This window comes from Anolis carolinensis, chromosome 5 (genome assembly GCF_035594765.1).
Source record: "Anolis carolinensis isolate JA03-04 chromosome 5, rAnoCar3.1.pri, whole genome shotgun sequence".
Taxonomy (NCBI): domain Eukaryota; kingdom Metazoa; phylum Chordata; class Lepidosauria; order Squamata; family Dactyloidae; genus Anolis; species Anolis carolinensis.
Window position 1 is genome coordinate 89,826,640 of NC_085845.1, and position 26,993 is coordinate 89,853,632.

The 26,993-nt window shown below is 40.4% G+C and overlaps 2 protein-coding genes across 5 annotated transcripts in view; one reads left to right on the forward strand and one right to left on the reverse strand.

Moving 5' to 3' along the window:
- Nucleotides 1-15,743, reverse strand: fgfr1op2 (FGFR1 oncogene partner 2). Its single transcript, XM_003221530.4, has 6 exons — nt 15,604-15,743; nt 7,862-7,998; nt 6,426-6,543; nt 5,345-5,487; nt 2,994-3,107; nt 1-1,484 (listed from the first exon to the last, which is right to left on the reverse strand). The coding sequence occupies exons 2-6, from the start codon at nt 7,994-7,996 to the stop codon at nt 1,350-1,352; spliced, it is 645 nt and encodes a 214-aa protein (XP_003221578.1). The 5' UTR covers nt 7,997-7,998; nt 15,604-15,743; the 3' UTR covers nt 1-1,349.
- ints13 (integrator complex subunit 13) overlaps nt 15,640-26,993 on the forward strand; it is a 23,226-nt gene continuing 11,872 nt past the window's right edge. Inside the window, exons 1-8 of one of the 4 annotated variants that reach the window (XM_008111477.3) lie at nt 15,640-15,770; nt 19,739-19,970; nt 20,181-20,255; nt 21,123-21,325; nt 22,070-22,150; nt 23,419-23,509; nt 25,712-25,840; nt 25,983-26,006. In XM_008111477.3, coding sequence (XP_008109684.1) covers nt 15,655-15,770; nt 19,739-19,970; nt 20,181-20,255; nt 21,123-21,325; nt 22,070-22,150; nt 23,419-23,509; nt 25,712-25,840; nt 25,983-26,006 — 951 coding nt within the window. In that variant the 5' untranslated portion in view covers nt 15,640-15,654. Of the gene's footprint in view, nt 15,771-16,138; nt 16,307-17,523; nt 17,608-19,738; nt 19,971-20,180; nt 20,256-21,122; nt 21,326-22,069; nt 22,151-23,418; nt 23,510-25,711; nt 25,841-25,982; nt 26,007-26,993 lie in introns of those variants that run through there. The other 3 variants (XM_062981772.1, XM_003221476.3, XM_008111478.3) reach the window with 3 other exon arrangements.

The following is a 26,993-nucleotide window of genomic DNA, read 5'->3' on the forward strand; positions in this document are numbered from 1 at the left end:
TTGTTCAAGCACTTCCGAAACGCAATTTACTGATAAAAATAAGTTTACTATACAGGTTGCATTCTCACCCTTAAGGTTATTTCAAGCATCTGCATTACAGAAATGAGTGCAAGAAATTTATCATGCCACACAGAAGGAAAATTATTCAAAGTCAACATTAGCTAGGCTGCTTTGGACATCCAAGGGTAATACCTACACAACCAAAGATTTCTGATAGACAGTCACAATTACGTACACCTACATTATTCAGGTTTTCCTCCATAAAGAATTACTGGCGAATTAACATTCACTCTACAACCTTGGGAGATTTTCACATTTACAAAATAAGACTTTTGGAGAAGACTCTGCATTCTGACAGAACTGTATCAAATGCAAGAGGAATAGTTTACTACTTTACACTCCAAATATAAAGAAAATAAGTTTTTGTTAAACTCCTATGTACAAAAATATTTTATAATTTACAAAAGGGGAAGCTTCATGAAATTCCACTCTTGTCCAAAAGGGAAAAAGATGTTATAAAAAACTGATCTCTTTTGGAAAATCAGGCCATAAGCAGAAGTTCCTTCTTCACTGGAGCACAAATCAAATTGTTCGGTAATAAAGAATTATGAGCTATACATCAGCTGATTATATTTTCATAGTTTTTTTCATACATCGAAACAAAATAAAAGTTCCAAAACTGATGGCATTTTGGTAATAGACCACATGTTTAAATTGGAAACATCTTATTTTAAATATATTTTTACTATCAGATCATCATGGACATAAACAAGTCAGGACCAATAATAAAGATCAAAATGAAAGATTCTCAAAATTGTTCAGCATTTATGCTTATAAATCAGGTGAATGTGCCCTGTGTAAATTAAATAGCCCCAATAGAGGTACCACTGTCAGCAAAACTGTAGGCTGGTATAAGACAACTAGCACGGAATAGTGGTTACAGTGGATGACTAGGGTGAGCCAGGTCCTTATTAAACCATAAAACCCACTGTGACCTGGAACCAGTTACTCCTCAGGTTTTTGAGGATAAAAATGGAAAAGGATAATTTGCATCACCCAGGCACCTTTAAAAAATCATTACACAACGAAGCATGAACTCCTTAATACATGAGAAATGTGTGTGGTCAACACTGGATTCAAAGTGCCCCATGAATACATACACAGCCCAAATGTCTGAATAGGGCAGTACCCTAACATTGGACACTAAGGACAAATTTCAATTTCATTTGAATGTACTGTACATGGTATAAAAAGTATCAAATGAATCATATTTAGGATGCATTAACTTGTCAATGCCAGATACAAAAACAATAATTTGACAAGTGGCTGTAAAAGTCTCCACAGGATCTTCAACTCTTTCTCAGGCTTAAGTCGCTGTTTGTTACTAATACAGACAGAGATGTACTTTCTGGTGCATCTTCTTTAAGATTCAGGAATGATTCTCTGGTTATCTGCAGGATCTCTCTCAGTCCTTTATTTTCCTGCTGTAATTGAGAAAAATACTGGGGTTTTAGTTGGGAGGCAAAGCATGAAAAAGTATTTATCAAATACAGCAGATTCCTCATAGGGTATATTTTAGAAGTTAAGACATAAAGTTGTACTACTATTTATGTAGAATAATAGAATCACAGAATTAGAAAAGACCATATATGGGCCATCCAGTACAATCCCCTGCCATGCAGGAATACTTAAAGCTCCCTTCTCTTCCCCCACCCCCACAGATGGCCATCCAGCCCCTGCTTTAAAATCTCAAGAAAAGGAGACCACCACACTCCAAAGCACTATATTCCACTGCCAAACAGCTCTCACAGTCAGGAAGTTCTTCCCAATGTTTAGGTGGGATCTCTTTTCTTGCAATTTGAACCCATTGCTCTGTATCCTAGTCTCCAGAGCAGAAGAAAACAAGCTTGCCTCCTTCCAGGCTTCTTTTCTCCAAGCTAAACATACTCATCTCCCTACAATTAAGTAAGATACTTGAAAGGTATGTTGGCTCAAGTTACATTCCAGAATATCCTTGAAACATAAATATGCAATAGGGTAAATGAGTTTAAACTCAAATTACTATGAATGCACTGGAAGATGTGTATATACCAAATATAGAGGGTTTTAGGAAAGGAAGAAAAATACTTCATACAAGTCACAGTATTCAAGATTGCAGGAAGAAGTAATGACTGCCAACTTATATGTTTTTAAAAATAAGATAAAGTATGGAGAATAAATCCACTGCTTGTGGAACTATAATGAAGGCAGACCTGAAATAGGAAGATACTGAATGGTATTTCTACACTAAGAGGTAAAGGTTTCTCCTGACATTAAGTCTAGTCGTGTCTGACTCTGGGGGTTGGTGCTCATCTCCATTTCTAAACTGAAAAGCCAATGTTGTCCGTAGACACCACCTAGGTCATGTGGACAGCATGACTGCATGGAGCGCCGTTACCTTCCCACAGAAGCGGTACCTTTTGATCTACTCACATTTGCATGTTTTCGAACTGCTAGGTTGACAGAAACTGGGGCTAATAGCATCTCACTCTGCTCCTCAGATTCGAACCACCAACCTTTTGGTCAGCAAGTTCAGCAGCTCAGCAGTTTAATCCGCTGCGCCACTGGGGGCTCCTACACTAGAGAGCTATATATGTAGGAATTTATAAAAAGGCTCTAATTACCAGGATTGGTACAACAATGATATAATTACAAGTAAATATGAAGACTGAAAAATATTTGTTTTCACTTAAATGACATTTTTTAAAGTGTCCACTTCTCACTTATTGTCTTTACGTTGTTTCTGAGTACTGTAAAGTTGGCTTGGTAAGATTTGTTTACAGGGCCTTTCTCTGAGGCTAAGAGGGTTTTTATGGCTGAGCAGGGATTCAAACCCTGGTCTTCAGAGTCATAGCCCAGCACTCAACACTGATTATCACTTCTCACTTCCTAATTATTTTATCATTTTAGATATAGCTTATTTATTCTGCATTTCCGTGGAGTCTGATACTTACCTCAAGCTGAAAAATACGTTCTTGCTCTTTACAACCCAGCTGTTCATCAATATCAATTGCCTTACGCATTACTGCTGCCATTTCTGTGATTTGGTCCACATGTACCTGTAACTCCTAAACCAAAGAGTAAATTAACACCAGAGGATTGTAACACATAGCTATGTTTTAAGGACTCTTATCTATAATGAACAAAAATGTAATGGAAACAACAAAATATATCTCGCTAAAGTTTCCAATACAATGGAATGCTATCTATGAATGTTCTTATTACCCAAGATAGTGTTTCAGTGTTTTGCACTTTGCTCATTTTCATAATAAACATTTGCACTGTCAAAATCACAAGGCTGCTGCATATTATTACACTGGCCAGCACACATTTTGGTGCCTCAAAGATGATGATGATTATGATGATTATGTTTATTTCTATCATGCTTTTTCTCTTCATAAGGAGTCTTAAAGAAGCTAACATTAAAGGCATTGCAATACAATTAAAATATATATACAAATATATATTTGTATTTAATTAAGAATTTAAAATATACATAAAAATATAAAAATAGTATCAAACATCATTAGCATTAAAATCTACTCAGATTAAATCTATAAAAACACATAAAACCTCAGCCCCTGACATGATCTAAAAACCTTCTTCTTTAAAAGCCTGTCTGAATAAGAAGGTTTTAGCCTGCTTCCAGAAGGACAGCAGGGAGGGGGCCATTCTGGCTTCGCTGGGCAGGGAATTCCAAAGTCGAGGGGCAGCCACTAAAATGCCCTCTTTCTCGTTCCCACCAACTGAGCTTGAAATGGAGGTGGGACCAAGAGAAAGGCCTCTCTTGAAGATCCCAGGGCCTGGGCAAGTTTGTACAAGGGAATACAGTCAGTCAAATAGCCCGGACCTGAACTGTCTAGAGCTTTAAAGGTCATAACCAGCACTTCGAATTGTGCTCGGAAACAAACTGACAGCCATTGGAGCTGCTGCAACAGGGGGGTTGTTTGCTCTCTCTAGCCAGCCCCAGTTAGCAACCTGGGTGAAGATCTTTGGACTAGCTGAAGTTTCTAAGTACCCCCAAATATAGGAACAAGCCTAAAAACCAAGGCACTAAGGAAAATGTTTTTGCTGGGCTGTGTGATAGTTATCCAGGAAGGAAAAAAAATGCACATTTCTGATAACTGAATTCGGAGAGATTTCACAGTCTTCTTTTCGTATGTATAACATTTTCACTTGTATCCTTTTCCCCAGGAGCAAAATATATAATGTTGTCCCCTGTTGCACCAGAAGAACATGCTGCCACATTTCTTGCTAAAATTCAGCCCAGAAATAAGCAGAATACATCCACTATTTACCTGCTGGATATTGGTTGACATTCAGGTTTGTGGTGTTTTTGAACTGTAGAGGTTGCATAGCAGATAGAAACAAACCATGGTTTGAAGTGTTTTGTTGAATTTCTGGCTATTTTGCCACTTTTCATCCTCCCACCTCCCATTACAAATATTTTGGTAGCTTCCGGGTTTTATTTGGGGGGGGGGGTGCAAAGGGACAAAGTGTATGATTTAGAAGCCATACACATGTTCATGGCCACAGCTGGCTTGCAGGCACATTTAACCCAATCCTGCTTTGTACATAGTGTGTGGATTTGGGTCTGCATAGAAGATCTACCCCACTGCATCTATGTCATTTCAAAAGGAACTATAAAGAAATCATTCAAAATGCTTTTAGAAACTATAGAAACAAGTTTGCCCAGTTACGTTCGGAAAAACTCATGCTAACTACAACCTTAGGAATATTAGCTCTCAGAAAAACAAACCAGTTCTTTGGGAACACAAGTGGGTATTAAAATATGCTGCCACCTTGTCCAGTACAGTCAGCACTTTCACTGTATATGCAGCTAAAATAACTTACAGTTTTAAACAAATCCAGCACTTGAATACACTATATAACGTGTCTAAATTGGAAAGATTTTCTATTAAATCCTTGGGGAATTAACTGAAGTTATGGCAAGCTATTTATGTCTGATGTATTCGTCACCAAATGAATTTGCATAAATCAGATTTGCTTAGCTCTGCATAATTTTGTGAATTGATACAAAAATATGTAATCCTCCAACTTAGGCTAAGGTAAACCAGTAGTTACAAAAAGACAGAATTGAGAAGGTTACATGCCTAAGCATCTTTCCTCCTATGCATTACTTCTTTTGATTAAGTCACCCCCCTCTTACCGTTCTACTTTATAATGAAGACAAAATTAGAAAAGGCTGGCAATGTAACTATCTTTAAAAAAGTAAAAACAGAAAGTAAAAGTCTTCAGAATCATGCAATAAAACAGGTTTACAGATATTTTAAAGGCATATTACCTTAGAATGCTGCTCTTTCAACTTTGTAATTATACCTGGATCATCTTTTTTACTGGCCATGAGCAGTCGAAACATCTGCTCTCTGTATTTGCTCATTATTAGTTCCAAAGCAGACTGATGCTCTTCTAAAGAAGTCCGTAATTCTGTCAAAATATATGTAAGACATTTAAAATGTTGCAGGAAATATTGTCTAAAGACAAGATTCTTTGTGGTAACCTGGGCAATAATCCCACAATGCTTAACCTATAAGGCACATACAGCTATTTGTAGAATAAAATTACTAGAATATTTTGGATGTATGAAATTCGCTTCAATTTCTAATGCTGTGCAATACATAATACCAAACACACACCTACTTCTTAAGACACTTTTATGGCTTTACAATATACCTGAATATCAGATATGTGATGCTAGCACACAGGTAACTGATTGTAGTCTTCTTTGTTTCCTGCTTTCTTCTACCTTACCAAGCATTGTCATCTTTTCTAGTGAGTCATGTTTTCTCATGGTATGGCCAAAGTTATACTGTTTTATCATCTAGGCTTCTATGGAAAGTTCAGCCTTGATTTGCTCTAAGACCTATTTATTTGTGTTTTTGTCAGTCCATGGTATCCCTGTAGTCTCCATATAACTCTTCTCAAATGTATTCTTTCTTATCAGTTGCCACCATTCAGCTTTCATAATTATACAAAGAAATGAGAAATATGATGGCTAGGATAATCGTAATCTTAGTAATCTTATATCTTTACACCTCAGCATCTCGTCTAGTTCCTTCAACGTTACCCTTCCAAGTCCTAGTGTTTTTCTGATTGTTTAGTCTCCATTCTGATTTTATTAATATAATTAATAAAATTATATTTGTTTTCTAAAGGTTGCACTTTATTCCTTAACCCTCTTCAATAATCGTTCCAAGTTTTTGCTAGTTTCTGTTAGCAGTATGGGTGTCACCTGCATATTTTAAATTATTGATGTTCCTTCCTCCTATTTTCATGCCTCCTTCCTCTGTGTCTAGTCCTGCTTTATGTATGATGTGTTCAGCATACAAGTTAATCAGACAGGGTGAGATCAAATTTTAACTAACCTTTATTTTCTTGTTGAAGTTCCCTTATCTGTCTGTTTTCCTGCTGGATACCTAATACCAAAGAAGAACGGGGTCTATGTCTTGCTATTTCATTGAGTTCTTGAATTTCTTCCTGGTACTGAAATTAAACAAAGATTTGTTAAAGATAGAGGAAGGTAAGAAGGATATCACATCTGTATGATCACCAGCAAAATGTATCCTACTCAAAATAAACCAATTAGACCCCGAAATAAAACAAACAGCTGTCAAAATTAAAGACAAGCCTACCTAATCAACTTTGAATCATTTTCATTCTATTGCTGTCATATGTTGATCTTTGTACCCTGTGTTTTGATATATGTATTTTGTTGAATGTATTTTATGTTGATATGTTTTGACTGTGTTGTCCCCCACTTTGAGCAGTTAGGAGAAGCTGGTAACAGATGGAAATAACAACAACAATAATGATTATTAAGTCCAGACAGAACAACCATATGATCTGATGTCTTTGAAAAGTGTGTAAGATAATTAACAGCAAAGGACAAAGAAAAATTAAACCCAGACAGTTATTATGGCATTGCAAGAATAAAGTGGAAGATGAAAAGGCCAATATCTCTTGATAATACAAATGTATCTGCCACATACAAAACTACAAAATTCAAAGCGTAGAAAGCACTTGGTGCCAAATAGGACAAGAGAAACACAAAAAGTGTTTATCAACAGCTTCTTCCTCATCACCTATGGTAAGAATTCCTCCAAGTAAAGAACCAACATGATGTTGTGGTTTGAGTGTTGGACAATGACTCTGGAGACCTGGGTTCAAATCCCCGCTTGGCCATAGAAACACACTGACCGTGCTCTAGGCAAGTCACATTCTCTCAGCCTCAGAGGGAGGCAAAGGCAAATAGCTCTTGTCAAGAAAACCCGATGATACATTTATTCTAGGGTCATCATAAATCGAAAAAACTTGAAGGTACACAGGAAGAAAGGGGCTGGAATTTTTAATATGAAAGATTTGCCCTTTTGTTTCAATTAGATGAAGTATATTTCGGCAGGTATACTAGTTGGCAGATATGTGAACTGCTGAATCAAGCACAATCATTTCAAGCTTAAAGGATCAACCACATTCTTTACACTAGAATACCACTATCATATCCAATCATAATATGTATTAAGTATCAAGAAACATTTCCAAAACGACTAACAGTCCGCAATACACCAAGATGAATCCATCGCTCTTAATTATCAAATAAAATAACTACTGAGGCAGACGTGCAAAAGAAGCAAAATGAACAGTTTAGTTGCCCACAGCAGAATCCACTTGATTATAGTGTGCCAACTAAAAGTACAATATCAACTAGTTTGAGTGACCATAAATGGTCTTACAGCTGTGGTGTCCCCCCCCCCCCCCCCCGGTTATCTACACATTCAGGCTATTAGAGGAAGAATATGCAAACCTGCTTCATTGCTTCTACTCGTTTATTGAGAGCTGTAGTTTGTTCAATCAAAGCTTCTGCTGCATTGTCGTGTTCTCTCAATCTTTCCACTAGTGCTTTTGCATCCGCAAGCGCCTTTTCAATTGTGCAACTCATTTCTAAAAAATAAAATACAACAGACAAGGAGCTTGTTATATAATACTAACACCATTCTGTCACTCCTGAGGTGCCATGCAGGCATATTAAGGACATTTTCCCACCAGCATTATAGAACAGAGGCCAATAGTCCAATCTGCTCCTTTGGAACTCTGGGAAATGTAGTTGAGGGAAGCTAAGGACCTCTCTAGCTGAAAATTCTAAAGGCTCCGTCCTGAACTACATTTCCCAGAATTCTACAGGACCAACTCAGGTGATTGGCAGACAATAATCTCTGTGCTATTATGCTGGTGGGAAAACATCCCCAGTCTCTTCTTCATTCGTTCAGTCGTTTCCGACTCTTCGCCAGAGCTCCCTGTCGGCCGTCACCGCCCCCAGTTCCTTTGACCATCTTCTGACCTGGGAGTCCTATCTTCTGATGGTATGCCGACATTTCTCTGGTTGTACTGATCCATTTAGTTTTCATAGCAAGAATACTGAGGTGGGTTGCCATTACCTTCCCCAGGAGTCGTTATTGAGTCTGACCTTTGTGACTATGCTTTATGTTGAGGAGTGAGATTTAAGTAAACCAGGGTGAATATAACACATCAGCATGTCACATAATTCCTCACACTGAACTATACTGGCTAGGGATACCAGGAACACACTACATGACTCCCTTCCCTGAAAACAAAAACGATTGTTAGTAAATATGAGAAGTAATACAGAATTTAAATGACTGCACATAAAACATAGCAAATCCATCTCCCTAGAGAAGTGAAAGGAGATAGTTGCACTGAAGAATTGCAGACTTCTAAGGTTGTCAGAGTCCATCAGATTTTCATCAGCCTCAAACTAGCTCATCTGAAGGATGACGAAGTACCTGTTAATCAGCATTTTAGACAGATGCAGGTTTTCCAGCTCTGACCTATATACTCCCTTGCATACATAATATATCTAAGTTCACAGCCACTCTAGTATCAACAGTCAGTGCAAAACCTATTTTCCTTTGTGTTGTCGAAGGTTTTCATGGCCGGGATCACAGGATTGTTGTGTGTTTTCCGGACTGTATGGCCATCTGAAGATGCCTACCATAGATGTGGGTGAAATGTCAGGAGAGAATACTTCTGGAACATGGCCATAGAGCCCGGAAAACACACAACAACCTCTTAATTTTCCTTTGTTTTTTCGCATTTAGTCAAGAACCAGCAGCTTTCACATATACCACAGAACATCTCAAAATCTCCCAGCAAAACATGTTGTTTCTGCCAAGCATTAGAACAATGCTATTATTAATTTTATGTGTCCTAGTCTACACAACCAATGGCCAATACTTATAAGAGTCATAGTCTGACAACAACTGGAAGACCATCATATTCTACTCAGAGTGGTGGTTCATGACTAGCAATGGCTCACAAGCCATTTGATGCGGGTCTCTAGACAGCCTCCATAAGGAAAAAAATAAATGAGTTAATGGGAATAAATAGAGAGCCAGTCTGGCACACTGAGAAAAACCTGCTGTTCCCCCACATAAGATGCCTTAAGAAGCATGGACACAACACACATAAATATATATTCATGTATTATCAGCATCAAAGCTAGCTTGGTGCAGTAGTCATGAGAATACGATCAAGACTACAGAGACTTGAGTTCAAACCTCCACCAAGACACTACAGGTGACCTCAATCCAGTCACTATAATTCAGTCTGTATCAGAAATCATAAACTATAAAATACAATGGAAATTCTGTTCCCACAAAGAGAACAGTAGCACAAGTAAAAACTGATCAAGGAGGCAGAATGAAGAAATGGAAGGTAGTTTTTAAAGAAGAGACCTTTCATAATTTTCTCTGCCAGAGTGTGGATGCCTCATCAAACTACAAATCCCAGGATTACATGCACTGAGCTATGACAATGAAATTACAGATGACATCCTCATATAGAAACCCCAGGTGCTCCTGAAGCAGCTTCCCCTATTGCTTTGGCTACCCTATTACTTGAATCTAATGCACACCCTGATTTTGACAAGGTAATTTAGCAAAAAAAGGTGAGCGTTAGATTAGAGTAAATACAGTATTTCAAGCTGGACAATGAAGGGTATGTGTGGCAAGTTTGGCCCAGATCTATCAAGCCAAGTAGGAGCTTTTGTGGTACAAACAAGCCAACCAACATTCCTACCTAGGTTGCTTGAGTTTTCCAGGCTGTATAGCTATGTTCCAGTAGTATTTGCTTCTGATGCTTCACCTGCACCTATGCCAAGCATCATCAGGGGTTTGTTCAGAGGTATGTTGGAAATGAGGCAAGTGAGTGTATATATATCCGTGAACTCTTGTCTGTTTGAAGCAAGTGTGAAACAAGTTTGATTGTAATGGAAATTCAAGGAGATAACTCTAGTATAGTGGTTCTCAACCTATGGGTCTCCAGATGTTTTGCCTTTCAACTCCCAGAAATCCTAACAGCTGGTAAACTGGCTGGAATTTCTGGGAGTTGTAGGCCAAAAAACCTGGGGAACCATAGGTTAAGAACCACTGCTCTAGTAGTTATTCTTTTTTTAAAATGTTGTTTATAAAAACTTTGAAAATTCCCCAAAAGTCCTTGGATAAGTGAAACATTCTGAAACTTGATGGGTTAACAGTGGTAAATGTGTTCTATGATTGTAGCAAGTTTCATCCCAATAATTGCAAAAATGAGGGGGAAAGGAGCCCCTGAAGTTTATCCACTAGCACAGTTACATGAAAAAGTAACAAAATTTCGTTACTCTTGTTATAGTAATGAAATTATTACTAATGATACTTTAAAAACATTTTAGAAATGAAATGCTGGCGCTCCCCAGTAATGACTTTTGAAACATTTTTTTATTGATTGAACATGCCTAATCATCCTACTTGTCTAATTTCCAACAGACCTCTGAACAAAGCTCTGCAGGTAAAACGTCAGGAGAGAATGCTACTGGAACATGGCCATACAGCCCGGAAAACTCACAGCAATCCAGTGAAAGCCATGAAAGCTTTCGACAACACATTACCTACCTACTTTGACTTTTAGATAGATCTAAATGCGTACATAAATAAAACTGGTGGGAGAGGTCATCTGAAGCTTTGGAGTTTGGTGCCACTTATATGTGGATGATGCCCAACTCTACTACTTCTTTCTATCTAATGCCGTGGAAGCTGTTCTGAGCCTAAACCATTGTCTGTCATCAGTAATGGGCTAGATGGGGGCAAACAAATTCAAACTTAATCCAGACAAGGTCAGTTGGAAGGCAGATCAGGGAATAAGGTTCCAGTCTGTGATGGATGGGATCACCCCTCTCCCACCAAAGACACAAGTCCGCAGTTTGAAGTACTCCTGGACTCAGTGCTGCACCTGGAGACCCAGGTATCAGCCGTGGCCAGGAGGGCCTTTGTACAATTAAAACCTGTGTGCCAACTGTGCCTGTTCCTTGAGAAGCCAGATCTAGTCACTGTGGTACATGCCTTAGTTACAACCCATCTGGATTACTGTAATGTGCTCTACATGGTGCTGCCTCTGAAGAGTACTCGGAAACTTCAGCTGGTCCAAAGAACTGCAGCCAGCTTGCTAACTGGGGCTGGCTACAGGAGTGGACAACCCCCCATTGAAGCAGCCCCTCTGGCTGCACGTTGTCCTGACGCTGAAAGGAGAGACAGGTGGAGGCCAAGGAGGCCTTTGAGTCACCTTGCCTGCCTCCTGCTTCTTCTCCCGGCATCAGGACAGGGCCGCACACCCAGTCTTTATGCTAGAAGGAGAATGCGAGGAAGGCAGGCATGCGGCAGACCAACAGCTGAGGGCTCTCAGCTGCTGCATTCTTTCCTCCCTCATCCTTTCAGCATAAAGATGCAGTGAGCCACCGCTTCCTTATGCCCAGAGGACAGGGAAAATTTGGAGGGTTGAGCAGAAGCACCCAGAGGGCCATGTCCGGCCCGTGGGCCTTAGTTTGCCCATGCTTGTCCTAGATGGCTCAGATCTAGGTTATTTGGCTGACCACATCCACTTGTACCAACCTGCCTGGGCCCTGAGATCCTCAGGAGAGGCTCTCCTCTCGGTCCCACCTCCATTTCAAGCTTGGTTGGTGGGAATGAGAGATCAGTCCTTCTCGGTGGCTGCCCTCAACTCTGGAACTCCCTTGCCCAGGGAAGCCAGAATGGCCTCTTCCCTGCTGTCCTTCCGGCAGCAGGCTAAAACCTTTTTGTTCGGGTAGGCTTTAAAGAAAAAGGTTGTCAGGGGCTGCTGTGATTTTTAATACTGTTTAATACTGTTTTAATGCTTGTATATTTTAAGTTGTATTGCAATGCTTTTAGTTGTGAGCTGCTTTGAGTCTCTGTATGGAGAGAAAAAGTGGGATATAAATAAACATCACAACAACTGCTTCAAACAGACAAGAGTTCTTTCTCCCACCCTGGACATTACACAGATATCCACTTGCCTAATTTCCAACAGACTTCACAAACATTCGAGGATGCTTGCAATAGATACAGGTAAAATGCGAGAGAGAATGCTACTGGAATATAGTAATAATAATACTTTATTTATAATCCACTCTATCTCCCCAGGGGGATTCTGGGCGGTTTCTAGACAAAAATGGCAAACCTTTTTCAATGCTGTAACAAGTAAATGAACTTAATGCATAATAAAACATAAACCAATACATGAAATAAACGTCAATGTGAACATATAAACGTCAATGTGAAACGTCATGAATAAACATCAATGTGAACATATGGGGCCAGAGTGAAGAAAGGGGGGCCAGGAAGACATCATACCAACCTGTCTCCTGTGTCAATGGTTGGGAACCCCTCCCACAAAGGAATAACTGCCACTCTGGGGCCAGAGTGAAGAACGGGGAGGGGGGGGGGGGCAGGAAGACATCATACCAACCTGAGAGCCAGGAAGATAGTTCCATCTTGTCTCCTGTGCCATAGAAACATGCTATGCTAATTTTATATACATATATATATATTATTTGTAATAATTTATCAATATATTGATAACAATATTATAATGTAATACAATACTATACTAATAATACAATATAATAATATTAATTATAAATTAAATATTAAATGTAATATTACTAATAATATTACCATATAATGATATAGTAAAAGGTAAAGGTTTCCCCTGACGTTAAGTCCAGTCGTGACCGACTCTGGGGGTTGGTGCTTATTTCCATTTCTAGACCGAAGAGCCGGCATTGTCCATAGACATCTCCAGGTCATGTGGTCAGCATGACTGCATGGAGCGCCGTTACCTTCCTGCCGGAGCGGTACCTATTGATCTACTCACATTTGCATGTTTTCGAACTGCTAGGTTGGCAGAAGCTGGGGCTAACAGCGGGCACTCATTCCACTCCCGGGATTTGAACCTGGGATCTTTTGGTAAATAGTACAATATAGTAATTTAATGCTTATGTTGTGCTATGTTAATAATATATTGCATGTACATTTGATTTGTAAGCCGCTCTGAGTCCCCTTCAGGGTGAGAAGAGTGGGATATAAATGTAGAAAATAAATAAATATAAATAAATAAATATAATAACTAACACAAATAAATAAGACAAATAAACATAGCTATACAGCCTGGAAAACTCACAGCAACCCAGTGATTCCGGCCATGAAAGCCTTTGACAACACATTACCTACCTACTGGAGCCTCCAATGGCCATGGGGATAAAAGCCTCCTGACTTGAAGGTTGGGTTGCTGACCTGAAAGCTGCCAGGTTCGAATCCCACCCGGGGAGAGTGCGGATGAGCTCCCTCTTTCAGCTCCAGCTCCATGCGGGGGCATGAGAGAAGCCTCATGGTAAAAACATCAAAACATCCGGGCGTTCCCTGGGCAATGTCCTTGCAGACAGCCAATTCTCTCACTCCAGAAGCAACTTAATCCTGACAAGACAGAGGTCCTCCAGGTCAGTCGTACGTCTGATCGGGGTATTGGGTGGCAACCTGTGCTTGACGGGGTCGCACTCCCCCTGAAGGCGCAGGTCTGCAGCTTGGGGGTCCTCCTGGACTCAGGGCTGACTCTTGAGGCTCAGGTGTCGGCCGTGGCCGGGAGGGCCTGTGCACAACTAAAACTTGTGCGCCAGCTGCGACCATACCTCGAGAAGTCTGATCTGACCATGGTGGTCCATGCCTTAGTTACCTCTAGACTGGATTATTGCAATGCGCTCTACGTGGGGCTGCCTTTGAAGACGGCCCGGAAATTACAATTAGTACAACGTTCGGCAGTCAGGCTTTTAACTGGAGCGAATTACAGGGCACGTTCTACGCCTCTGTTCAAGGAGTTCCACTGGCTGCCGTTTACTTTCCGGGCCCAATTCAAGGTGCAGGTTATTACCTACAAAGCCCTAAACAGTTTGGGACCCACCTACCTTAGAGACCGCATCTCCCCCTATGAACCCGCACGTCCTCTTCGCTCTTCGGGGGAGGCCCTCCTCTCGCTTCCACCACCTTCGCAGTCGCGGTTGGTGGGGACGAGAGAGAGGGCCTTCTCCGTCGTGGCCCCCCGACTTTGGAACTCGCTCCCCAGGGAGATCAGGCAGGCCCCTACCCTCCTCTCCTTCCGGAAGAGCCTAAAAACCTGACTCTTCCAAAAGGCCTTCGACGATTAATTATTAGGTTGAACTATCTGCCCATCCAACTATAGGATTTTCTGCCACTACTATTTTGCACTTTATGTACTATTTTGACTGAGAAACTACCTCTCCCATTTTGATATATTCTGCACTTTGGCCCAGATCCTTGTTTTAGTCTCCTGTTTTTAATACTTTATGCTGTATGTTGATTACTATGATGGTTTTATTGATATTGGTGTTTTACTGTTGGAATAATTGTTTTATCGTTTTATTGTTGTATGTTTCGGGCCTTGTCCCCATGTAAGCCGCTCCGAGTCCCCACTGGGGAGATGGGGCGGGGTATAAAAATAAAGTTATTATTATTATTATTAACCCCGGTTGCTCCTGACATGGAAAAAAAACCCTACCTACTTTGACGTTTTGGCTCCTTCTACACAGCTGTATAAAATCTACACTGAGCTGGATTATATGGCAGTGTGGATTATATGGCAGATTACCCAGTACGAAGCAGATAGTGTGGATTATCTGCCTTGATATTCTGGGTTATAAGGCCGTGTGGAAGGGCCCTTAGATATAACTGAGTAAATGCTTACACAAATATGGAGCAGGCACTCAACAACTAATCCAATCCAACAACAGATCTAAATAAACTAGGTCTACCAACTAATCCAGGCCAGTTGAAGATGGGAGGAGCCCTTATTATGCTGGCTCACACACAGGCGAAGCTTTCCTTGAAGCCAAATTCATTTCTGACATGGTGTAGAAGGGGGAAATGACTTGGGAAAGAGGGTGCTTGCACCCTTCAGTAAGCCTTATTCCCCTAGAGGTGCGTCCCTTTTGTCAAGCCTTCATGAAGAGGAGAAGAGGAGCCACTCTTTCGGGAGAGAAGCCTCTCCTTTAACCAGGGAGCGCCTGCTGCTGAGCTTCCTCCCCCCCACCTCTCGTCCCTTCCCTTCCCTCCAGCCAATCAGGGCTCGGCATCCCCGGCTCTGCTCTCCCAGCGCGCGGAGGCAGGGCTATAAGGCAGGCGCACTCACCGATGGGGCCCGGCGGTCATTCCTCAAGAGCCCGCGCGCCCAGCTGGGAGGATGTGGAAGGCGGCGGCGGTCCTCCCTTCACCCGCTTCCCTAAACGGAGGCGGCGGTGCGAGGGAAAGGCGGAAGAGGCGCCGGCCCTCCGAGAGGCCCCATGAAAAAGCTGCGAGGTAGGTGATTTAAAAAGAAAAAAAAAAGATGGTGAGGAAACTAGACCGGCGTCAAAGCTCCCAACCGCCGCTCTCCGCCGGCTCAGGGAGGATTGTAAAGTTCACGTATGTAGCTATCGCGAGAATTCGGTAAATAGTGGTGGGAGTGCATGGGAGCCGCCTATCGCATTCGCTTTTGCTCTCAAACATCGCGAGAAGAAAGCTTAATCACACTGCGCATTCCTTCGGCTCGCGCTGAGGGGGAGGAGGCGGGGGAATAGGGCACGTGACGCCTCCAGACGTCTATTTCTGGCTCCGCCCACTCCGGGTTTCCCTAAAGAGGGCGACGCCTGGCAGTGGGAGCTTTTCGGGATAAACTACTGTAGGAAGCATATACTGTGGTAAAGGTTTCCCCTAACGTTAAGTCCAGTCACGTCTGACTCGGGGTTGGTGTTCATCTCCATTTCTAAGCCGAAGAGCCGGCGTTGTCCGTAGACACCTCCAAGGTCATGTGGTCGGATGACTGCATGGAGCGCCGTTACCTTCCCTCCGGAGTGGTACCTATTGATCTACTCACATTTGCATGTTTTCGAACTGCTAGGTTGGCAGAAGCTGGGGCTAACACTGGGCGCTCATTCCACTCCCGGGATTTGAACCTGGGACCTTTTGGTCCACAAGTTCAGCAGCTCAGTGCTTTAACACACTTCGCCACTGGGGCTCCTTCTACATAGAATGCATTACAGTAATCCAATTTTGATGTAACTAAGGCATGGACCACCGTGGCCAAGTCCGGCTTCTCGAGGTACAGTCGCAGCTGGTGCAGAACTTTTAATTGTGTGAAGGCCCTCCCAGCTATTGCTGACACTTGAGCTTCAAGCGTCAAGGCTGAGTCCGGGAGGACCTTCAGACTGTGGACCTGTGTCCTCAGGGGAAGTGTAAGCCCCCGGTGGCGTAGTGGGTTAAAGCCTTGTGACTTGAAGGTTGGATTGCTGACCTGAAGGCTGCCAGGTTCGAATCCAACCCAGGAAGAGCCCGGATGAGCTCCCTTTATCAGCTCCAGCTCCATGCGGGAACATGAGAGAAGCCTCCCATGAGAATGGTAAAACATCAAAAACATCCAGGCGTCCCCTGGGCAACGTCTCTCACACCAGATGCGACTTGCAGTTTTTCAAGTTGCTCCTGACACACACAAAAACCCATTGAGCACAGGTTGCCACCTATACCCCCATCGACGTCATGACTGACCAGGAGGACCTCTGTCTTGTCTGGATTTAGCTTCAGCTTGTTAACCTTCACCCAGTCGATCCCAGCGGCCAGGCACTGGTCCAGGATCTTTGGAATTTGGTGAAAAGGAGTAATAGAGTTGTGTGTCATTTGTGCAGAGATGGACCCAAACTCCAAAACTTTGGAGGACCTCTCCCAGTGATTTCATTTAAATACTAAAAAGTGGAGCAATAAAAGGGAGCCCCTTATTTGTGTTTTTCTGGATGTTTAAATTTTTTTTATACCCGTGGATACAGTACTGCTTGATCACAACTCCTGCATTCCTCCACCGCTTTCCTTTGTCTAGCACAGTGGTTCCCAACCTGGGATCCCCAGATGTTTTTGGCAGCAGCTGTTCTTGTTGTTCAACATGAACCAGGAAACTCCCTCACCAGAAGCTTGAGTCGTCGCTCTTAGTTTCCTACCTCTATGTCCAACAGGCAGCGCTGCTCCGTGGGAGCGGCGAGGGCGCTGATTGGCCGGCCTTCAGCGCAGGCGCGAGGAGCCTCCCGGCCCTTTGCTTCCTCTTCCGAGAGTCGAAGGGAGGCTTGTGAGAGGCCGAGTAACGGCTTTCTCTGAGGAGAAACGGACGACAGTAAGGAATTCAATTTTAATTCAAAAACGTGCCCTTCTTGGCCGCTCTCTTTTCAGCTTTAAGTATGAGCCGTGAACATCTCTAAATGAGACAACTTTGGGTTTCGGTCAAGAGAGCAACACGGGATATAAACATACAGAATGAGGATAGTCCTAATGAAGCTTGGTATAGTATAAAAAAAATAGTTGTTGCCACAAGTGTTGGTTTGCATGGAGTCTTCTGGAACTTGAGAGCAAAGGAAAACAACTAGGCTTCTTGAACCTTTCATTCCCTTATCCCTAATGGTTTGTCATCATTTGCATGTTTTGATAGCATTACAGCATTAGACAAAACTCTATCCATCCTGAAACAACTGGTGCTAAAATCATCTGCAAAATTGTTAATCCTAATACAGTAGAGTCTCACTTATCTAACACTCGCTTATCCAACGTTCTGGATTATCTAACACATCTTGTAGTCAATGTTTTCAATATATCGTGATATTTTGGTGCTAAGTTCATAAATACAGTAATTACTACGTAGCATTACTGCGTATTGAACTACTTTTTCTGTCAAATTTGTTGTATAACATGTTTTGGTTAATTTGTAAAATCATAACCTAATTTGATATTTAATAGGCTTTTCCTTAATCCCTCCTTATTATCCAACATATTCGCTTATCCAACGTTCTGCCGGCCCATTTATGTTGGATAAGTGAGACTCTACTGTATGTCGAAAGAGAAGTGGTCTGGAGTTCCTTCTCTGTCCAGGATAGGGTAGGAAAAAAAGAGAGCTGATCAGGAGGAGTTGTGCTTTAGTTTGCAGTCTTATAGCCACTTACAGAAGTAAACTCTACTAAGCTCAATGGATTTTGCCTTTAGCTACATATATATGTGATTTCATTGTTGCAGATTAACTGGCTGTTGGGAAATGGATTACCTGCTCATCCAAAGAAGATCCATGAATTATTTTGCAAGCAAAGTATACAGTAAATTGAGGGTGGATTGCATCCTCAGAATTTATAAGTTAAATATTTAGGAATAGTGGGTTATTGTGTATTTTCCAGGCTGTATAGCCATGTTGCAGAAGCATTCTCTCCTGACGTTTCACCCACATCTATGTCAGGCATCTTCAGAGGTTGTGAGGTATATTGTAAAACTAAGCAAGGGTGGTTTATATATATGTGGAAAGTCCAATGAATGCTATCTTCAGTGAAGGACAAGAGGGATCCTCTCACCTCGGCAGGAGTCTACCATATACCATGCAGCTGTGGACAAGTCTACATAGGGACCACCAAACACGAGTCAAGGAACATGAAAGGCACTGCAGACTAACTTAACAAGTCAGCCATAGCAGAGCACTTGATTAACCAACCTGGACACAGCATATTATTTGAGAACACTGAAATGCTAGACCACTCTAGCATTTATCATGTCAGACTACGCAGAGAAGCCATTGAAATCCATAAACATGTGGATAATTTCAACAGAAAGGAGGAAACCATGAAAATGAACAAAATCTGGCTACAAGTATTAACAAACTCTTAAATCAGAACCATAAATAAAGAACAACACTCTTTGAAAATAGAGGAATTACAGACATGAGTCAATCTGGCAGCTAACACCTCCAAACAAAGGATTCCCCAGGCAGGAATGAAGCTTGCAAGGCCATTAATGCTAGGTGATTAATTATAACATTCACACTACCCTCCAACAGACAAGAGTCCTTTCTCCCACCCTGGGCCTTCCACAGATATATAAACCTCTAATTCTTAGTTTTCCACTGTACCTCACAACCTCTGAGGATGCCTGCCATAGATGTGGGCGAAACGTCAGGAGAGAATGCTTCTGTAACATTGCCATACAGCCTGGAAAATGCACAACAACCTAGTAATTCTGGCCATGAAAGTCTTCAACAACATATTTAGGAATATATTATCTAGTTTGAGGTTTTTTTTTTGGTAACATTTGTCTCTGCCTGATGCTCTAACTCTACCTAAAATACTACTTGTAGGTTTATATAAAGACATCTTGTACACTTAATCTAAATGCCTTGCTCATCTTTTCCAAATTGTGAGATTTTCTTGCTCCTTTGGTGATGTAGCTTTAGTCTGCACAACATTTTTAATATCTCTGTTATCCCTTTGTTGTAGAAAGAAAATGAAACTTTTTTCAGAATCGCACAAAACAGCATTTGTAGTGGATCACTGCCCCTATATGGCAGAATCTTGCAGACAGCATGTTGAGTTTGATATGTTAATAAAGAATCGGACCCAAGGAATCATACCTCTTGCTCCTATATCAAGATCACTGTGGACCTGTTCAGTGGAATCATCCATGGAATACTGTAGAATAATGTATGATATATTTCCTTTTAAAAAACTAGTAAGTGACTATTACTTGTCTTTTGAAGTTAAAGGGTTTTGTGCTAACAGTGAAATCGTCAGTATTTGTATCCTCAGTTCAGAGGGACTTTAGTAGCTGTATTTAGGTTCTTAAATGTGTTATTTTTTCCTGACCACATAAAAATGGCTTTTAAGCAGTGCATGTTATCACAGTATGAAGGCTGTTAAACTATGTTTTATAAACTTTCAGGTAAACTTCATTGTAAGTGACTCTGGAGCAAATGTCTTAAACTCTTGGAACCAAGAAGATCAGAATTTGCAGGAGGTATACTTACGTATTTGAGAACTTCTTGAGCTTTTAAAATTCCAAATAAAGTGAAGTATTGTAAGGCTAGATCCAGATTAACTTAAAGTTGGATGTCAGACAAACCAGTTTCAGTCCTTGAGTACAATACATGGCCAACTCGTAGGATACTAATAGAAATAACTTACAGTATTTCCAAAATCCTGCTAGTTTGTGCTGACCAAGGGTAGTGATGGGAAGAGTTAACAAGAAAAAAGTACTGTCAGGTATGTATGTTAGTGTTTTGTTTTTATCACCCTATTGAAACCAATGGTTAGAAGTTAACTTCATTGATTCAGACTGACATAATTAAATGACCTTAACCTGTGGCATCTTGGAAAAACAAAGAATCTTAGGATCTAGTAGATGCCAAGCTGTCCCTGGAATGTTCCATTTAGGAGTCTAGTACTGGCAGGAGTTCAGTTAGATTTACACATGTGAAGTTTTCCACAAGTACATTAGAGTAGTGGTTCTCTACTTTTGATTCCACATATGTGTTGAATTTCAAATTTCAAAATTTCAAAACCCCAAACCTAAGCCAGCATGGTGAAGATTCTGTTATTCTGAGATTTAAAATCTGACTTTGAACCATCGATACCGAATACTGAGAACTAGCATACTAGACACTTCTACAACGAATGCGCTATGTCCTGTCTGGAGAGTGTCAGCTTGCTGACTTATATGTTAGCACTGTAACATTGTAGGGAAAACACTGGACTGATTTGTTGTGTTTGCGTTTTCATGGAATACCTAATCAAAAGATATCAGTGTGTTTTGATACTGGAAAAGTAGTTGTAGGATCTAAGCTTGCAATTTCCTTAGAAGACAATCTTCTATTTTCTTATTCAGTTAATGGCAGCTTTAGCAGCTGTTGGACCTCCCAATCCTCGTGCAGATCCTGAATGCTGCAGCATACTTCATGGCTTAGTAGCAGCAGTAGAAGCACTCTGTAAAATAACGGAATACCAACATGAGGCTCGAACCTTGCTAGTGGAGAATGCTGACCGGGTTGGAAACAGAGGACGGATAATCTGCATTACTAATGCAAAGAGGTCTGTGTGGTCCACAGTGTTAATACACCATTTTTTTTATAAGTGAGTGAAACCTTGTGGATTCTGATTTTGCCTGCAGGATTTCATGTCCATGCAGTGCTTTGGGTGAGATGCCCCAATTCTGACCTATTGCTGTGGATAAATGTGACAATTAAATGTTTTTGTTACAAAAACAATACATGCACACATGTTGCTGTCTTCCCTCATGCCTGTCTGAATAGACTCAGCCACAAGTGGGAAACAAACTTTTTCTTGAGAGTAATCAATTGAGCAAAGCCATTGTGGTGTAGTGATTTAAGCACTGTACTATGGTTCTGAAAACCATGCTTCAATTCCCTACTTGGTTATGAAAATTCAGTGTAATTTTGAGCAAGTCACATCCCCAGAAAACCCCATGATAAGTTCTCCTTAGTGTTGCTGTAGGCTGGAAATGACTTGAAAACACACAACAACAAATTAACTGAGAGAATTGAAATGAGTCTTATTTAAATTAACTATTATAATTTTTTAATTTAAGTAGTGAGTGCTTTTACTCAATAATTCTGATCACTTGATTATCTAATTTCCTTGTATTTCTTCTTGTGATATACACTAGGACTGTTTGAAGTCTTCAGATTTGTGAATTACAATATGAATTTAATCTGAGAGTCCTGCATTAATAGGCAGATTTTATTTGTATTTTTTCTCATATTATATTGATTCCAATATATTTTCTAAAATGAGTTCTTTCCTGCTTTTTCCCAGTGATAGCCATGTCCGAATGCTTGAGGAATTTGTCCAGGAAACAATATACGAGCATAATAAACTAGCAGCTAATTCAGACCAGTAAGTGTGCAAATCAGTAACACTCTGATTATTTCTTTGTGCTCAAAGTTATACTTTTTGTAATCAAATCTTATTTGCAATATGAAAACTAGATATGCAAGAACATTTGGAGGTGATTTTGTATGCAAACCACATGACCTGTTGCTCAATGAATGCAATGGTCTTAGCTTTGGTGTCTCCTCTTTAGATAAGTTGGAGAAAAAACCCTCGAGGCAAAAAAAAAACCCCTGGAGGCAGCTTTCAATTCAGTTTTAAAATCGCTTAGATGGAGTTTGTGTTTACTTATATGCTTTATTTTGATGTTTCATCACCTAAAGGAGGCAGTTGCGAGGCTTATATTAAAAAGAACAACCCTGGAACTCTCCATAATTGACAACTATCTGCAAGTGTTTAACCTTCCCTTTTTAAGCAAGATATTGAAGTGTGTGATGATCCCCCAATTCTAGGGGTTTCTGAATGAAACTAATTATCTCTAGATCCATTTCAATCTAGTTTCAGGCCTAGTTATGGAACAGAGATAACTTTGGTTGCCTTGGTGGATGACCTATACAGAGAACTGGACAGGGGGAGTGTGTCCATGTTGGTTCTCCTGGACCTCTCAGTGCTTTTCATACTATCAATCATGATATCCTTCTGGGCCATCTCACTGGGATAGGACTCGGAGATACTCTTTTACAATGGCTCTGTTCCTTTTTTGTAAGGCCCTATCCAGAAGGTGGACTCCTGTTTGAACCCCTGGCCATTGACCTCTGGGGTTCCTCGGATTCCTTTTTTGTCCTCATGCTGTTTATCATATACATGAAACTGCTGGGAGAGGTCATCCGGAGTTTTGGAGTACCAAATGTAGATGACACCCAGGATCCTCAGGAGACTCCAACTCAGTCTCACCTCCATCGCATGCTTGGTTGGTGGAAACAAGAGAGTGGGCCTTCTATCTCAATGGCTGCCTCTCTGTAACTCCGTGCCCAGGGAAGCCAGAACAGCCCCTTCCCTGCTGTCGTTCCAGCAGCAGGCTAAAACCTTTCATTCAGGCAGACTTTTAAAGAAAGAGTTTTTAAATAACCAGTCAGGGTGTGGATTTTTTTACCGTTTTTGCTCAATAAAGTAGGATGGTTTATTCCTATGTTGAGAGATGATAACCAAATGTTGTTATCTGATGTTTTCCAGTAAAGAAAGTCTGAGAGGACATGTATTATTAATACATGTCAAATATTACTTACTAGATATGATGCTAGGTATTTTCTAACAGAATATTTTGATTCTCTCAGTCTAATGCAGATTCAGAAATGTGAACTGGTCTTAATTCATACTTATCCTGCTGGTGAGGAAAGCCTTGTGTCAGATCATCTTAAAAAAGAGGTAAGGCTGATGAATTACTATGAATCCAAATATCAGCAAATATTTTCTTTAGAATGTTATTTAAATGTTTATTCCACACATGCATGAGGAAAGTGTTTGCTAATACGGTAACAGAAAACTATAGTTGCTATAGTGGGAGAATAAGTTACTATTAGTGGTGGGCATTTGTATGGAATCGCTCTCTGTTTTGTTTAGTTTCATTCCTTTTGCATCAGTTTTGTATTTGTCCCCATTTCCAAAAATGGGGCACCTATACGAATAGAATTTTCATCTCACAAAAATATATGAAAATTTTCAGACCATTGGTGGCAATGGGAGGGCTTCCGAGGCTCCCCTGCCCTCGGCGTGCTCGGTATTTGGGCTAGAGGGGTGAAAATCACCACAGCTGTCATGGGGAAGCAGACCTCTCTCAGATTCAGTTTAAGGTCCCAGAGTAACTTATGTTATTATTAACGCCCATTGGTACACATCAACTGTTATGTGGAAGCAGCCCTCTGTCCGTACCTGCTTATTGTTACGCGGCCGAAACGAAAGGAAAACTAAAGCACGATGACTGTGCGGCTTTCATTTTCATGTCGCGTCTACGAAAGTGTTGTCATTCATTTTGTGTTGACAAACGGTCGACACAAAATGAATGCACAAAGGAAACCTATATCACACACATCTCTACTATATATAATCTTGTATGAGTTGATCTCGTGTGTTTCCATCCAGGCCAAAGTGGCCAGAAATAGGACAGCAAGAGTAAAGGGAGCTGGTGCTTCTTTTAAATTCTCCTGAGACAGACTAAGCTTTTGTCTTTTGTCATTCTGTTCAGAAGGGAATGGTTCTTTTTTATACAGAACCCATGGATAAGTGAACACAGTTTCAGTTGATTTTTTGACTCAATTTTCATGAGTATATATGGTACCCAGTTCTAGAACAGTGGTTCTCAACCTTCCTAATGCCGCGACCCCTTGATAGAGTTCCTCATGTTGTGGTGACCCCCAACCATGAAATTATTTTCATTGCTACTTCATAACTGTAATTTTGCTACTGTTATGAATTGTAATGTAAATATCTCATATGCAGGATGTCTTTTTATTTGCTTTACCAAATTTGGCACAAATATCCAATACGTCCAAATTTGAATCCTGGTGGGGTTGGGGGGGAGGGGGAGGGGGAGAATGATTTTGTCATTTGGGAGTTGTAGTTGCTGGGATTTATAGTTTACCTACAATCAAAGAGCATTCTGAACTCCACCAATGATTGAATTGAACCAAACTTGGCACACAGAACTCCCACGAGCAACAGAAAATACTGGAAGGGTTTGGTGGGCATTGACCATGGATTTTGGAGTTGTAATTCATCTACATCCAGAGAGCACTGTAGACTTAAACAACAATGAATCTGGACCATCTTGGCACAAATACTCAATATGCCCAAATTTGAACACTGATGGAGTTTGGGGAAAATAGACCCTGACATTTAAGAGTTGTAGTTGCTGGAATTATACAGTCAAAGAGCCTCTTGAACCACAACAATGATAGAATTGGGCCAAATTTCCCACACAGAACCCCCATGACCAACAGAAAATACTGGTCTTTGGCAATCCTTCTGACACCCCCTTGCGACTCTCCCAGGAGCCCTGACCCCTCAGGCTGAAAAATGCTGTTCTAGAATTATTTAAACAGACTGTTCATTGCTATTTATTTATTTATTTACGATATGGTTTGCCCCGCCTTTCTCCACAGTGGACCCAAGGTGACTTACACATCAAAAACATACAATACAAAAATGAAAAATTATTTAAAAACACATGTTCTATATAACATGTAATGATGTGGGGCTAACCAACCTAGCCTTGGTATAGTTTATATCAGAAAGTCTTTTTGGGCTGAAGAATCTGGATGGTCTCTACCCCAGTCAAAGCCCTGAGAAATGGGGGTCCATGTGGATTTATTCTGGCCAAATTTTCAAAGGCTCTGATGTAAATATAATATTTATTATTTATATATTAAATAAATTTGTGTATGTATGTATGTATGTGTATAATTTATATATTAAATATAAATATCTAATATATAAGTTATGAGCTGGATATAAAGTATGTTAGGCTAATGACTATTTTATTGCTTTTAAAAATATGTTGTTTTTGCAGTATTTGCTACTACTGAGTATTCTGTGTGTGTGCATGTGTGTGTTTGTCTTTCTTTTAAAAAGCTCTCTCCTGTCTTAACCAGTGAAGTTCATAGTGTTCGGGCTGGACGGCACCTGGCCACCAGACTGAATGTTTTAGTACAGCAGCATTTTGATCTGGCTTCAACCACTATAACTAACATCCCTATGAAGGTAAGCTGTATACACAGTTGTGCGCCAAAGTAGCTGCACCGTTTCTTTTAAATTTGCTTAATGGTTTGAATATTTATTTTAATGGAATTTTTACATTTCTTTTTTTTCTCTCCATATCACATTTTTTTCTGTTTTTTATTAGCCCACATTCAATGTCTGTGACCAGGTTAGTAAATTTTATGAAGGAGAAAAAAAGGATCACAGATCAAATGGCCCTGTTGGCCTTTTTCAATTCATTCAATTATGAAAAGAGTATTTATTTCCCTTTGTTTTATGTAAATATATCCTAGTTCGCTTCAAATTACTTTGTCTGTGATTCTTTTGTTTTTATACATGTTTTAGAAATTTCTGCCCCTTGTGCATTTTAGTGGCATAGTGAGCCTTCCATTCCTCTGTGTCACCCACCCAAAATAAAGGTGTTTGTAAAAAGGAGAAGCTAGTGGGGGTAAAAAATAACAGGGATTTTCCCAACGGATATAGTCCTATTTCTAATAGAGTAGGAACAAATGTATTTATTTGATAAGAGACTAAAGTGTGACTTTTAAATCTGCATAAGCTTAACATTCTTTCTGCCAATATTTATAAAACAGTTTACTCAGAAGTAGAATTCTGTTGCATTTTAGTGGGGCTAACTCCTTAATAAAGGTATGTAGAATTGCAGCTGGGTTGGGATGGTCAGGTCATTTTATTAGTCATCTTTATCCTGTATTGGCCATCAGAGAAATTAGATATTGACATTAAATACATTTTAATTCTACACTGTAATTGGGCAGTAATACAAAATAACATTTGTATTATATTTGTATTTTTTATAAAAAAATAAGGAATGCATGAAAGGAAAAAGATGTTACAATACTAATAGCCATTGTTCTTTGTTGAACATTAATTGTACTGCCTGGCTTATTTAAGCTAATGTAGCAATTAAGTCCTTATGTGGTTGATGTGTTCTGGCCACTTTAACTAAACTTGAATTGGATCTTCATCTACAATGTTTTATGTTTGCAAATACCTTGTTTGCAGTTTACTGACCTGTGTGCTGCTCTTATGCTCTTTTTTCTTGCCTTTTGTTCTTTCTAGTAATAGTCTGTATGTTGGGTTCCCTGTGTACTATTCATAAAAACTAAGTCCTATGGTGATAATTTTGCTAATCTGC